Source organism: Marmota monax, unplaced genomic scaffold (genome assembly GCF_021218885.2).
Source record: "Marmota monax isolate L192 unplaced genomic scaffold, Marmota_monax_Labrador192_F-V1.1 WCK01_AAM20220418_F8-fsc00166, whole genome shotgun sequence".
Taxonomy (NCBI): Eukaryota; Metazoa; Chordata; class Mammalia; order Rodentia; family Sciuridae; genus Marmota; species Marmota monax.
In genome coordinates this window covers 127,929-143,198 of record NW_026693344.1, presented here as the reverse complement: position 1 = coordinate 143,198, position 15,270 = coordinate 127,929, and the positions used below count along the sequence as shown (strand labels likewise).

General features: G+C 35.4%; 1 protein-coding gene across 1 annotated transcript in view; it reads left to right on the top strand.

Moving 5' to 3' along the window:
* The window catches only part of Asah2 (N-acylsphingosine amidohydrolase 2), an 87,621-nt gene extending 72,984 nt beyond the window's left edge, over positions 1 to 14,637 (top strand). Inside the window, exons 18-22 of the mRNA XM_046456787.2 lie at positions 942 to 1,037; positions 3,312 to 3,458; positions 6,352 to 6,411; positions 9,323 to 9,411; positions 11,942 to 14,637. Of these exons, the coding sequence (XP_046312743.1) occupies positions 942 to 1,037; positions 3,312 to 3,458; positions 6,352 to 6,411; positions 9,323 to 9,411; positions 11,942 to 12,131 (582 nt within the window). The 3' untranslated portion in view covers positions 12,132 to 14,637. The remainder of the gene's footprint in view (positions 1 to 941; positions 1,038 to 3,311; positions 3,459 to 6,351; positions 6,412 to 9,322; positions 9,412 to 11,941) is intronic.
* The last annotated feature ends 633 nt before the right edge of the window (positions 14,638 to 15,270 follow it).

Sequence of the window (15,270 nt, the reverse complement as noted above, 5' to 3'; positions counted from 1 at the left end):
TTGTAGCTAAGATCTGGAAAGAGATGTGGGTTTTGTACAAGAATTGAAGGCACAGGAAAATGGACAGACTCAAGAAATTTTAAAAGAGGGAGAATGACATGATTTGGAGTCTTAGAGGATGTAGGATGAAGGAGAAAGAAGAGTGTAAGTTGACTATCAGAGGATCCTTGTGTGAGAATCTGGAAGGATGGCATTCATTGGGATGCAGAATGTTGCCAGGAAGACTGGTGGTCTGGAACGCGGTGTGCCCTTTTGTATTTGATGATGGCGAGGGTCCTGTGGAACAACCAAAGGCCTGGTGCTCAGGTAGAGAGAGGGCCTTTTGACTCTCATTCTTAGTGCTGCTTGGGTTAAAATTCCTTCTCCAGAGAGGACTGTTAATACCTAATTGATCCAGGAGTTACTATAACTATTTTAACCCTATTTTTTTTTCTCCTGATGTGTGCTCTTGGGAAAATCACTTCACAAACACAAGCTCAAGAGCTGGTACCCTCTTTCAGATTGAATGCAGTGGTAATATCAATGGTATAAGCAGAGATATTAATGGTCATTAATGGCCTTTTTAATTAATTTTTTATATATGACAGTGGAATGGATTACAATTCATATCTCTGGTTGTATACAAAGTATATCCACATCAATTTGTGTTTTCATACATGTACTTTGGATAATGATGTACAACACATTCCAGCATCATTTCTAACCCCCTGACCTCTCCCTTCCCCTCCCACCCCTCTGCCCTAGTCTTTAATGAGTAACTTATGAGACCCATTTACTTGGGCTGGTAAATGGAAATGCCCACATTCTTTTTTTTTTTCTAAATAATATTGAAGATGAGGCTGGTTTTGAATAATGTGGATATCCAACCTAAAATGTTACACCTCTGTGAATGGTTTGTTTGAAATATGCAGAACTGACTATATCTCTGTTTGCTTCTGCAGGCTCAGCGGTATGAAGCAGCATCTACAATTTATGGACCACATACTCTGTCTGCTTATATCCAGCTCTTCAGAGGCCTTGCCAAAGCCATTGCAACAGTAATTAAATACCCGCCGTGTGTGTGTGTGTGTGTGTGTGTGTGTGCATGTTTGCCTCATGGGGAGGAGGTATAGAGGGAGGAAAGAGAAAACATTACCTTCATATGTTCAGTTTCTTTGACAACCTTTATATTAAACAAAAAGTGCATCTACCTGAAATACATACAGGGTTCCCTACAAGAAACATAGCTTTGTGATATTTCTTAAGAAAAAAACCCAACATTTTACTGATAGTAAAATTCAAATTCAGTTAACATCTTTAGTGGTGGCATCTTTTTCTTATATTTAATTTTTTCATTCTCACAATTATCATGAGAAGAAGATATTGTTTGCTTTCATTTTTAAGATGAGCAAAAAGGCTCAAAGATAAGTCTCAGGCCTACTATAATTATATTTGGATGTTGGACCAGTGCTCTGTTATCCTTGCCAGATTCTCTGACTCACTTCAAGAGTTGAGTAGTGCATCAATTGTAGGATGCCAATTTTCCACATTATAACATCTCTAAAACTGGGGTGTATCTTCTAATCAGAGAAATCTTACCATTATAATTAATAGCACTTTTTTTTACTATCTTGGTGATTAAAAACATAATATAGGTCATTATTGTGAGTGGATGCTTAGATTTTATGAAACACAGTATCACCTTGGGATGCACACTACCTTGGAAGTGCATCTACCTGAAATATATACAACTGAGCAAGTTTACTTAATTTAAAGAAACTTTAATTGTGGAAATCGTTCTTTTGGGATACAGTTAATTGTGAAGCTGCACCTGTGGTACCAGATTAGTCAACAAGTAGGATAAAGATTTTAAATGATCAATAGACCCTTATATAATAACATACAAGCCTCTATAAAAGCTGTAAAATGATTGTGGTGAAGCACAGACAATAAGGCCTTTTGAAAGAAAGAGCTTGGATATATGATATAGGAATAGATGACATTGCTGTCCTGTAGGTACAATTGATCAAATATTGGCACTTTCATATGCCTCTGCCATTTGATTCTCATTGTGTATAAAAATTTCTGCATGTTGTGTTTACTTTGCATGTCTTTAGTGGCATACACCTGTAATCCCAGCAGCTTGGGAAGCTGAGACAGGAGGGTTGCAAGTTCAAAGCCAGCCTCAGCAATGGTGAGGCAATAAGCAACTCAGTGAGACCTTGTCTCTAAATAAAATACAAATTAGGGCTGGGGATGTGGCTCAGTGGTTGAGTGCCCTGAGTTCAATCCCTGGTACTCCACCCTTAAAAAATTACTTGATTTTTATTTTATCATAGTTTCTCAGTTTAATTGTGTTACTTTTTTGATGTAAAACTATTTGTACTTTCATTTTTATTATAAAAGCTAAAACTACTTGTGGAGTATTTAAATTATATAAAAATATAAACCTATAACCTATCCTTAGAAAGAACTATTGGGTAACTTTGGTTGTAGCCAGAGATTTCTAGTTCTTCTCACAGAAACAAATTCTTCAATTATGGAGTTTATTTAGTGAAGAAAACTAGTTCAGTCTGTGAAAATTTGATCTCCTTTACAGTAGCACATTTAAGACTACCTATGTGATCTTGAAAAAATGACTGTCTTCAAGTCTATTTTCTCACTTTCAAAATGAGAATGGTAATACATACCTGTCCCATATTGCTGTTGTAAAGATAAATACACATTGTGAAGGTTAAATAACATTAAATATATACCAAGAGCTATTAAGTTTGAGATTCACATTCTGAGGAAACTATTAGAAATGGTAAATTTTGTGGAAAAGAGACTAAACCAGTGAGGATGTCAACTGATCTTAAATTTTTAAATTAAAATGTGTTTATTATTTTCTTTAATTGTTATAGACAAAAATTCAGAAGGAAAATTGGTACTGACTCTAGGAGAGTTTCAACACTTTTTGTAGATTCAGAGAACAATTCCAGTGTCATATTATGAAGGCTTATCATGTGTTAAGCTCTTGTCCTAAGGCCACACAATTTAAAAATGGCTGCCCCAGAATCTAAACTTGAGTATTGTGCTTACAAGCTTCCTCTCTGATCCCTGTACTACACTTCTCAGGGGAATAAAACAGAAACCTCTGACCAAAACTTTCTTCTAATGGCAAAATATAAATGATGGTCACGCAGGCTCACATTTTGTTAAAGGTTGTTAGCTGTGTGTGTGTGTGTGTGTGTGTGCACTTCCTTTAATGAAAGCATTATTTCTGGAGATGGATGTCTAAAAGGATCTTTGATTCCACATTGTGTTCTTTAAGCAAATGCTCTCTGTTTCAGGATACAGTCGCCAACATGAGCAGCGGTCCAGAGCCTCCATTTTTCAAACAACTGATTATCCCACTGATTCCTAATATCGAGGATAAACCACCAATAGGCAGAAATTTTGGAGATGTCCTAGAGCCAGTGAAACCTAAATACAGAGTGGTAAGACTCAGAGAGATGTTTTAAAATATTTAAGAGGACATGTTTTTGGAGGTGAAGGGAAGGATATTGTTTAATATTAAAATCTACTACTAATCATACCATAGGGCAGCTTTACCAGTGATCATTTTGAGAGTTATTTTCTGTAGAGACTCTGTAATAACGTAAGTAAAGAGAATGGGAAATGTTTTTATTTTTCCAGGGGTAATTATGTAAAATTAGATTTCTATACTATAAAATATTATTTTTTTCTTAAATGGATGGTGAAAGAACCATTTGCTGGCGCTGAGAGAATATGTCTTTTAAATCAAGCATATGGAAATGAAGCAGGATCTTTACCTGTGCGTTTTATGTTGAGTGTGTGCTCTACAGAGTCTTGCTAAATCATTTCCAATAGGTGGGTTTTCTTGTTTGTTTGTTTGTTTGTTTTGGTATGGATTCCTTAGGAATTTCAACATATAGTATCATGTCAATTTTAAAAAAATAGCTCTGTGTATGTTTTCTGGATGTCTTCACTTTTTTTTTGTTTTGTTTTGTTTTTGTTGTTGTTGAATGGTCTAAAACCTTCAAATACAAGGGTGAATAAAGTTGTGAGAATGGACATCCTTGCTTTGTTTCTGATCTTAGGTGAAAAATATTCAGTGTTTCCCTCATTTAATATGACACTTTCTTTAGGATTTTTGTATATGACCTTATCAGGTTGAGATAGTTCTTTTTGATGCTTCATTTGTTCAAATTTTTACTTGTGGTGGGTTTTGGATTTTTGCAGATGCTACTGAGGTGATCATGTTTTGTTTTGTTTTTGCTTTCTACTCTATTAAAATGGTATATTGCACTGATTTTCAGATATTAAATACTCTTTCATCATGGCGTATTCATGCTTTTTCCTGTTGCTGACACTAATTTGCTGATATTTTGCTAAGGAGTTTTATATCTTTGCCCATGAGGGATATTTGTAGTTTTCTTTTGTTCATTGTCTTTGTCTGCAGAGGTTGCAAAGAAAAAATTGGATAGCATGTCCTCTTATATTTCCTGGAAAAGCATGCAGAAGATTATTTGTGTCATTTCTTGTGTGAATATTTGATTAGATTTATCTGCAAGAGTCTATGGAATTAGGCTTTTATTTATGCCAATAATTTTAATTACTTATTTAATTTCTGTACTTGTTATAAGCCTACTCAAATATTCTATTTTTTTCCTTTGAGTCTATTATAGGTCTTCCCTAGAATTTAACTTTCTTTTTAGTAATCTTTATCTTTCTAGCAATTTCCATTTGTCTAGAAACTTTCCCACTTTGTTTATGTTGTTTAAGTTGTTGGTACAATATAAAATTTGTTATTCATAATATTCCCTTATAATCCTTTTAATTTCTCTAGGGTTGATAATATTGCCTCCTATTTCTTCCTGATTTCAGTAATTTGTGTCTTCAAAGAACTAGATTTTAGTTGTATTGCTTTTATCTATGGTTTTATTTATTACTAAGCTTTTTAGGAAGGGCCAGAAAAACTTTTAGTCTAGGGCAAATCCATTCTCCCCTACCCCTCACCCTATCCCACTGAGGTAAAGCTCTTCTTAATTATAAAGTTTTCTAATCTGGTTGATGGAAACAGAACTTTTTACAACTCCATGTGAACCTGGGGATTCTTCCACCTAATTCTTTCAGGTGAATCTTTTCTGGTTTCAGGTAGCTCCCTTGCATGCTTGTGCACTTAAACTATGCCTTCTGCAAATTTTGAGTTCTCACCCTTCCCTGCCCCATTAATTCTCCTTTCTATGGTACTCTGCTCTCTGGTACTCTAAGCTGTGAACTTATTCAGCCTTCCTGAATTCCCTCCTCCATACCTTCAACTTAGGTAGACTCCCTGGCTTGACTTGAATTTCTTTTTGTGTTATGGCTTTTAAACTCTGAAGGCATTAACTTGGAGCAATTGTTTAAAGAATAATAATAATAAAGAAGAGACAAGGCACAGAGGCAGGGAAGTTGGCAGAGCAGTGTCCAAGCGGCCATGCTTATTTATACCAATAGGTTACATTAGGTCATTAGTACCATAACCACATTATTGTTTAGAGTATCAATAAGGTTGCTTATTGTGCACTTACATTTCATAGTTACAATATGCAATGTTAGGAGCTTTGTGCAGTTCTCAAGAAAGTCCATTGTGTGAAGTTACTGTTAGGCTGGTAGTTCCAGGAGTACTGGAGCTTGGTGAAACACTGTAGTTATCTAGCAAATAAGTTCTTCTGTTCCCAGGAGCTATGTGCCTGCAGTCAAGGTGGAGGCTTGATGAGGCTCTAACTCGGAGGCATCTCAGGGCATTGCCATGCCAGATAGACATTGCACATATATTAGCTATGTTACTAGATCCTAAGAAAGATTGCAGGGCATTCTAAGGGTAGGAAACAGGGTGCTTGTTACCCTCTAGGAGTTTGCTCACCAGGGGAACGCTTTCCTATATATTTCCACGGTCAGAATCTCTACACAATTGTAGAGCTTACATTCCTTGTTTTCTACCACTCGGGGATTGCTTTTCAGTTTTTAAATTATTTCAGGTGGTAGAGTACTGCACACCCAGAGACTCCATCTTATAGAAATATAAGATAAGTCATACATGGAGTGTTTTAACTCCTCTTATTTGATTCAGCCCATTTCCTGGGTATGTGTGGGAGGGAGGCATGAGAAAATTTCATCTATATCTGAATCTACCAGAAGAAAATTCATTGACCCCATGTTCATTGTTACAAGGGTATTTCTCATCCTTTTCTTAGAAGGTAGTCATGTGATTAAATAGAAAAGAATCTATATAGGCATCCAGAACATATAGTAGATAATGACTTGAATATGAGTACAGCAAAAATTCTTTTATTAGAGCTCACTAAATGAAATTTTTATTTCTAGGGAGAAGTTGCTGAAGTTACATTTGTAGGTGCTAACCCAAAGAATTCAGCAGAAAACCGGGTAAGCATCAATTGTCTTTACAAATTTAAATTCTTTTAGAGGTTCACAACATAAAGAAAAAACGTGCAAACTTGTTTTGCATCTTATTTTTTGAGGTGGGAAAATATGCAGTGGATAAAGTTAATGTGAAATGGAGTCTGGAAAAACAGTACACAGGAGACATCTAACCTGGCTCTACTTAGGACACATATGGCACAGTTCATATAGGACTGTGTTGTCTTTTTAGATGATGTTTGAACACAATCTCATTTATGTACTCATATTTAGAACTCCAATAATTTGTCAAAATAATTAAAGGGCCAAGCAAGTGAACTGTGTCCTTAGTTCTGTCTCCCTCCTCTGTGGGCCTCTCCTTCTTCTCTAGTATTGTTGCCCCTGGTCCCACCTCCTTTGCTGGGGGATGGTTACGGATCCCTGGGTGGATGCCTTGTGGGTGTGGGTTCTGACCCACGGGCTTTACTTTACTTTTTATTGACTATTCCCTACTCTTGACTGCTGGCACTAACAGGGTGCTTATTTATTAATCTTGCAAAATGGCATCAGAACCACTTGTACAATGCAAAAATGAACACTGTAGAAGTATATAAAATAGAAAGTGAAAGTACCCTTCTTCTTATAAATCTGCTTTTCAGAGGAAGTGTACTATTAAGAGGTCATAACATAGCATTTTAGACTTTCTTATAGGATATAGACTTTCATATAGGATCCATGGTATCTCCTACTCCATCTAAGGCCTTCCCAACTAACAGAAACAGTTAATAGGCCCTAACTAGACAGAAAAATTCTCTTTATAAGTTGCTATGATTATGAAAATTTCTTTTCATGACATATATGATAAATTATTCACATATGCAATGTATCTAGTAATAAAATGAAGTAATCTTACTCTTCTATGGCTTCCTTAGGATAGTCTTAATAACCACACAAGTAATAATGGGATACATTCTGGTTGCAAAAATTTAAACAGTGAATAAATCCGTAGAGGAAAACAAAATTGGCATATGAAAATGATTTCAAGGTTGTATATTTTACGGGGCTAAGAATGTATTTGCTTTATCCATGAGCCATTTGCCTAGGGTCCATAGTCACTTATAATCTAAAATACCTTTCTTCTAAATGAGCTTTCCTTTTAAAATGCTGGTATAGCCATGATAACCATTGTGGCCCTATGACATTGTCAAATATGAGATTGGGGGTAGTGTTCTGCTTGAATAGTAAATATGTACCTATTTGAAATAATTTCACTGGGAGATCAAGCTATACAAGGATATTAACATGCTTATAATATTATTTTCTGAAGATATTGGAACATTATATTGGGCTTAGCTGTCATCCTATATCCTTAAGGTAGAGAAGCACTGTCATCATTAATGCCATGGAGAAGCAGGAGAACAAAATGCTTAAATGAGTAAAAACTATAATGAGAATAGAATTAATTTCTATGAATGCTCAGGGACTTTGTGCAAAACAATTTCTAGTACCCTTTATTTTTAATAATCATTATATCATCATCATTACTATTTAATGCATGCTTGTTAGTAGTAGCTACTAGCCTAAGTACTTTATATGCCTCATCATGTAAATCTCATTTAATCCTCATTACTGCCCAATACATTGTTTTACTGTCCTTAATCTATAGATGAGTAAACTAAACCCTAGAAAGATTATGCATCTGGAATAGTTTATGATACCCGTGTTTTGTTCCCAATGTTTGGTGGCTTCTACTAGTTTTCCAGTTGGTATTCTAGATGTAGTAATTAGGATCCATGGTATCTCCTTCTTCATCTAAGGCCTTCCCAACTAACAGAAAAAGTTAACAGGTCCTGGGCTAGGGTTGTGGCTCAGTAGTACCGTGCTCGCCTAGGATGCATGAGGCACTGGGTTCGATTCTCAGAACCACATAAATGTAAAATAAAGATATTGTGTCTACCTAAAACTAAAAAATAAACATTAAAAAAAAGAAACAGTTAACAGGTCCTAACTATACAGAAACAGTTCTCTTTACAAATTACTATGGTTATGAAAACTTCTTTATTGAATGCAATCCATCAGTTGAATAATTAGAAAAGAATTTAATATAATTACATGGCTCAGTGTAAGTAAGCAGTATATTCAATAAAGGGTTATTTGAGCTCTGGTAAATGACAGGTGTAAAGACTATGATGGATAAAGCTGACTTAAGCACAAGTCCTATCTTTAAGGGTCACAGTCCAAAGGATTTTGAGGGAAATTGAAGATTTACGGTCTTTGCATTGAATAGCTTGTCATATTATTCAAATCTGTACTTTATTTGAAGCTGAATTCTTGGTCTGAAACAGATTGCTGTGTTACAGTGATCTTCCAATAGGGAAATAAAATCTGCTTATGATATGGTTTATGGGAATCCATTATGACAAAATAGAGGGACTGCCTTTAGCACCACAGGACAGAGAAGGTTTAATATATTATTTTCAGTGCTTTCACTCAGGGAGGTGCTGTAACTAATAATTCATTCACTTGGAGATGGAGAGATGAAGAAACTTTTCCATTTTCCCTCCTAAATCACTAGGCAACTAGAGAAAGCTTTAGAATATAGATCAAGAGACACGTCGTGAGAAGCCTTGACTTATGCCTTTTTTAAAGTCTCCAAGTTTTATTTCGAGTTTCTTTTCAGCTCTAACCTCCAAAATTTGCTTTGAGCTCCATAATTACACTTCCTTCAAATTTCTAAAAATGTCTTGGTTTTTAATAGACTGGATAAGTTAACATTATGAGGCTATGGCATAGGTTAAGCGGAACGCTTAAGGATTCAGATGAAATTCAAATACATTTTCATACAAGGTTGACATGTGGTCATCAAAAGGTCTTAGTACAGAAAGGATCCTTTTTGTGACTGTGCAGTGCCTGATGAGTTATGTTAATTGCATTTCAGACCCACCAGACCTTCCTCACTGTGGAGAAATATGAGAACACTACAGCAGCGTGGCAGATAATGTATAATGATGCCTCCTGGGAGACTCGGTGAGCATGACTATGGAATATTTTATCTTTGTATATGTGTAAAGCCTCGAAAAGAGTTGGTTAGTAATGCAGGAAAGGCAAATGAGAAGAATGACTCCATATGGTATTTATGGTATCAAAGTCCCCAGGATTCTCTGGCTTTATTTAATTGATTTTTTTTAGACAAAATGGTGTGGTGTGTGCTTCTACAATGTTAGGTGCTAATGAGGTTATGGCTCCTGTCTTATAGACATCTTGGCAGTTTTTTTCTTTCCATGATTACAGGTATTACCCTTAAAAAATTGACTAACCTTCTTGCAGATTGGTTGAAAGGGATCTTGGTTGAGGGAGTGGAGATGTATCTACAGAGCTCAATGTTCCTATTGGGTAAAGAACAAGTCTATTTTCAACTTGTAATGCTTGTTTGTGTATGGCCAGTAATTCTTTATTTGAACTATTGAAACTTAAGAAGTTACATTTAATTTAATTAATTACATTTAATTCTTATAGATGCAAGAAAAGAGGTAATAAGCTCATGGCATTCCTTCAGAGAAATACATACATTTCAGTGTCTTTTATTACCAGATTCTTGAGCTGAATAGATAATTTTAAGATTTTGACAATGTGTCTGAAATAAGAAAATATTTTTATTCTAAAGTCTATAACTCTCACACCATAAAATGTGGCATTTGGCAATTTGTGTCTGATTCAGATTGTTTTAAACCAAGTAATTCTTTGCATGCTGGTTTGGTTCACATGGTTAACTAAAAATAAGGATTTATCATATTGTGGTATTTTTGATAGCTATGTATAATGTTTTAGTTAGCTTTGTGTGTCACTGTGACTGAAAGACCTGATATGAACAACTTAAGAGTTGGAAAAATTTATTTTGGCTGATAGTTTTAGATGTTCAGTTCATGGTTGGCCAACTGCATAGCTTTGGGCCTGAGGTAAGGGAGAGCATCATGGAATAGGGGCTTGGAGGAAATCTGCTCAGAACATCTAGGAAACAGAGAGAAGAAGCAGAAAGAGTTCCATTTACCAGAGACAGAATATTAATTCAAAAGGCATATCCCCAGAGATATACTTCCTCCAGCCACACCCTACCTGTTACAATTACCATCCAGTTAATCTACATCAGTAGATTAATCAACTGATTAGGTTACATTCCTCAAAATCTAATCATTCTACCTCTAAACTTTCTTGCATGGTCTCACAAATGAGCTTTTGGGGGACCCCTTGTATCTAAACCATGACATACAAATACAGGCATGGGTTTTCTTTGGTGTGTAGGAATCTAAAATATAGGCAGTTTTTAAACAATACATATTTATTGTTAGAAAATGGTTATAGTGATAACAAGAAAGGATGATTTATTTTCAAAAGCTAAACTAGAATACCTGTCAGCACTGAGGATATGTTCAGACCTCTGCCTTGTTCATCAGGGTAGTTTGGTCAAATATTTATGGGGAGCACTGAGGCAGTCACTGAGACACACAGAACGTTGATCATACCCTCTGTGCCCGAGGTATTTACTTTCTGCACAGCTGAGGGATTGGCTAGTTATGCCATTGTGTTTCTTACAAAGGGTCTGGTCTCTGCGTGATCTGAGCCCATGTTTCTCTTATCTCACCACTCTTGCCCAGTTAACTGTTCCTGCAGACCTCTTTTCTGTTCCTTGGCCACTGCAAATTATTTTCTTCTTTGGGCACTTTGTATTCTCCGTATTCACTTTGATTTTCCTCCTCCAGGCATGTGTGGACTCAGTGTAAATGAGGACTCCTTAGAGAAGTGTCTTAGTCTTATTGTCTTTGTTGCACTTATTACTCTCGAAATTCTAAAATGTATGGGTTTATTACCTTTATTCCCATACCTACACCAATAAAATGTTAGGTTCATGAAACTTAAACAATCCTTTAAACCATCTTTATCTTGCTCACCACTGTATCTTTAGCTCTTATGTCTCAAAATATACATTTTAAACAACTAAATTGATATGAAAAGAAGTATCAGAGTCTGATAAGGACAAAAAGGATGCTATAGAAATTTAAAACAGGGGACATCTGTGTTCTGACGATCATGGAAGGCTTCCTGGGGTGGACAGAGTTTAGGTAGTTAGAAGGATAGAAGTAAAGATATTTCTACAAATAGCTGTTTTCTTCTAGAAAATAGGCATTTATGTCTATTCTGTTCAGTGTTATATCCTCAATGTCTAGAATAGAGCCTTGCTCAATGTAGGCACTGCTTGAATATTCATTGAATGAATAATCACAAATTTTTTTTTGGTACTGGGGACTTAACTCAGGAGTGCTTTACCACTGAGCTACTACACTCCCAGCCCTTTTACTAATCATACTTTTTAAAATTAATTAATTTATTTATTGGGTATATATGACAGCAAAATGCATTTTGATTCATTGTACACAATTGCAGCACAACTTTTCATTTCTCTGGTTGTACACAGTGTTGTACCATATGTGCAGTCAAATGTGTCTAATCACACATTTTTAAGAGTAAAATGGTGTTTTTCTTATTTGTTTTCTACCAACAGATTTTATTGGCACAAGGGATTTCTGGGTCGGAGCAATGCAACCATAGAATGGCATATTCCAGACACAGTCCAGCCAGGAATTTACAGAATAAAATATTTTGGACATAATCGCAAGATGGAGATCCTGAAGCCCGCGATCATACTTCCATTTGAAGGCATTTCTTCCATTTTTGAAGTTGTAACTACTTAGTGAAAAGTTGATATTTATTTTAAAGACCAGCTTTACTCTGTATGTACTGATTGCACATGAATGTGAACTAGTATTTGGACTTCTATGATCGCCCCAGTTTGGGGACAGATAGTTTACTGCTAATGGGACAGAGGAGTATGTGTGTGTGTGTGTGTGTGTGTGTGTGTGTGTGTGTGTGAGAGAGAGAGAGAGAGAGAGAGAGAGAGAGAGAGAGAGGAGAGAGAGGGCAGGGAGGGAAAGAGAGGTGTGTCCCATTCATCTTACTACAGCGGCCAAGCACCTAGCAGTTCACAACCTAAAGCATGATTTCCCTGAAGGCTTTGTGATTGTTTAAGGGACAGTTCTCTTCCATACAAAGCCTCTGAAATGTTAGTGAGAGTTTTTAAAGATGTGTGAACAATATCTAGTCTATTCGTTTATAGAATTATTGAATGTCAACACTGGAAGACTCTGCAAAAATCCTCTAGATTCAGCCTTCCTTTTATGGATGGAAAAAATGAGATTTTTTTTTTCCATTTAAGATTAGAATAAGGTTATAAGACCTTTCCTCCAATTGCATTTAAAAATATTATGTAACCTTACATAAATGTATGAGCTCGATTAGAGAAACAGAAAATTAGCATGCCAGTTTTTATACCCAAATAAGCATAGTCCATCAAAGCAGTCACTCTGGAGTTGGTATGCCTAGTTCAGAGCCGTTGATGATGCTCAAATCATTTCTGAATTTCCTTCAGAGCCCAACTGTGAGAAAGTCAGACTTGCAATATTTTGATCATGCCTTTTATTGCCTTAAGTGTCCTTATCCTGCTGGATTGTGTCTCTTATTCCCAAAACTTAATCTAAATGATTTTTGACTCTTTTCCAATCAAATTCACCCCAAACCACAAAGCTTTGTCATTAAGATGGAGTTTTCAATGGGAGTTTTACTGGCTGGAAGGCAGTCCTCAAAGGTAGGTTCTAAAGTCTCTTATCAATTCTTTTATCAGTTGCTCACTTGCTCATTCACATACTCACTTATGGACCTTCAGGTGTAGAATATTTACTAAATTTACATGTCCAGCATTGTCCTAGTATTTGGACCTCACTAATTAGTGAGATTATATTTGAGACAAAATATGTGTTAAAAGATAACTATTTTGAGGGAGAAAATTTTGAATTTGATACATAAGTTCTGGAGAGACATTTAAAAATCAGAAGTCATAAAATTGCATGTTGTGTTACTTCTGTGTTAGACATTCTAATTGGAGAGAATAGAGGCTGCAGACAATTTTGTAAATAACATTTTTAAAGTTATTTAGGGGGCATTGTGAAATACCCAGCCGGATGTTCCAAAGAATGAAAAATGATAGTCTAACATCAATTGCCTGAAAGTACTAATTGCATTTAAAATTATCTAAGTTATCTAGGAGCTCCCAGACTGCAAAGTAAATTTCCAAACTCCAAGTCACAGATTTTTGTATGTGTGAAAAAGCTTTAACACTTTAGGACAAAATCAACTTTTATTTCAAAAACAAACTTTAAGATTTAATAATAATAATATTAATAATGATAATACTAACATTCATTTATATATAGCTGAGCAACTCAAACATGATAAATTGAATTAGAATGAACCTGGAACACTTTTTGATGAATCAGTACTCCAGAGGGTTTTTTATGAAAGTCCACTGCTAAAGAATTAGCTAATGAGAATTTCCAAGGCTTGTTATCATTTTTCTTAATACCATATTTAGCATAAAAGTTTAGGAGCCAAAAGAACAGGTGATTCTGAAAGTAGTCAACCCCAACCAAAATAATAATTACATTAGAACTTATGATATGGGTTTTTAAAGTATTAATCACTACTCAGAAGAATTTATCAGTTATTTTCCAACATCTCCATTCCTCCTATTGAATATGTTCTCAAAAAGTTTGATTCCTTCTTGTTCATGGGCAACTGTATAAGGTGGTCTTTTTATCACCTGTGATCCTTCTGCCCCTCTGTTGAGTACTCTTGCTCCCACATAGACAGACACTTATTACCTCACTAGCTATCACTTCTTCCATCCCATGTAGCTGTATTTTTTGTGGTGCATAAAAGTAAAACAGAATTCCTGCATTATAGGTACACCTGAGCATGAACCATAATAATTCACCTGAGCATGAAAGAATCCCACTAAGTATTTAATCTGATCTAATAATCTAAAAGCCGACTCAGTCTATGTCTGTGACTGCTGTTGGGAATGGCTCATTGGAGCATAACCATGTGAAGGAAACTCCTAAAAATGGCAGGCAGTGTGGAAAATGGTGGGTTGGGTTGGAGGGAGAACTGTTTTGGAGAAGATTTTGTTTCTCATGTCAAAATGTCTGTGTTTTATTAGTTGTACTCTGCCTATTCTGATTTAAATGATACTGTGACTTCTGCAAAAAGCAATGAATGATTCTTCCAGGTCTGTATTTTTTCGATGAGTATTCTGTAAAACTGTTAATATTCAATAGAATATTTAATAATAAATTAAGAATTACACTTGGTATTTTCTAATGAAAAGTAATGTAGACAAATTAACATTGGTTTTTTTTTAAGAGAGATATAAAGGTAATAGATTACATGTGAATCAGATTGGAGAGGGAAACAACTTCTGTAAAGAACCATTCAAACAAAATAGAGTTACTTCTTCATCAGCTCCTTCCCAACCTCTGAAGATCAACTACTGGTAAAACACATGTGGTTGGCATTCTGTGTACTTACTTGGTCAACTTAAAGTTTCCTAGGCAGGTAGCTAATTATAAAATTGTTTTATGAGCTAATTCTGAACAAAGATACCAATAACAAATTTATTTGTGAATATCTTTTTCCAATCTACTCTCTTATGCTTCTTTTACAATGTAAGCAAGATCACTATACTTTTCTGAATCAGCACAAGGGTTGAAGCTTCAGGCAAATAATCTCATCACTAGATGGTCACCTCATGTATTCAGTGATTACAAATAGTATTTTTGGTTCCTGGGTACCCAGTGTAACTTTCTGGTTTATACTGGCTCTTGACATTAAGATAAGATAAGAAAAAAAAGATAAGAAAAATAAATAAATAAATAAAAGAAAAAAAGATAAGATGCCAGAGATAGAAGCTCACATATTCCCGTATGTTAAGGTTTGGGT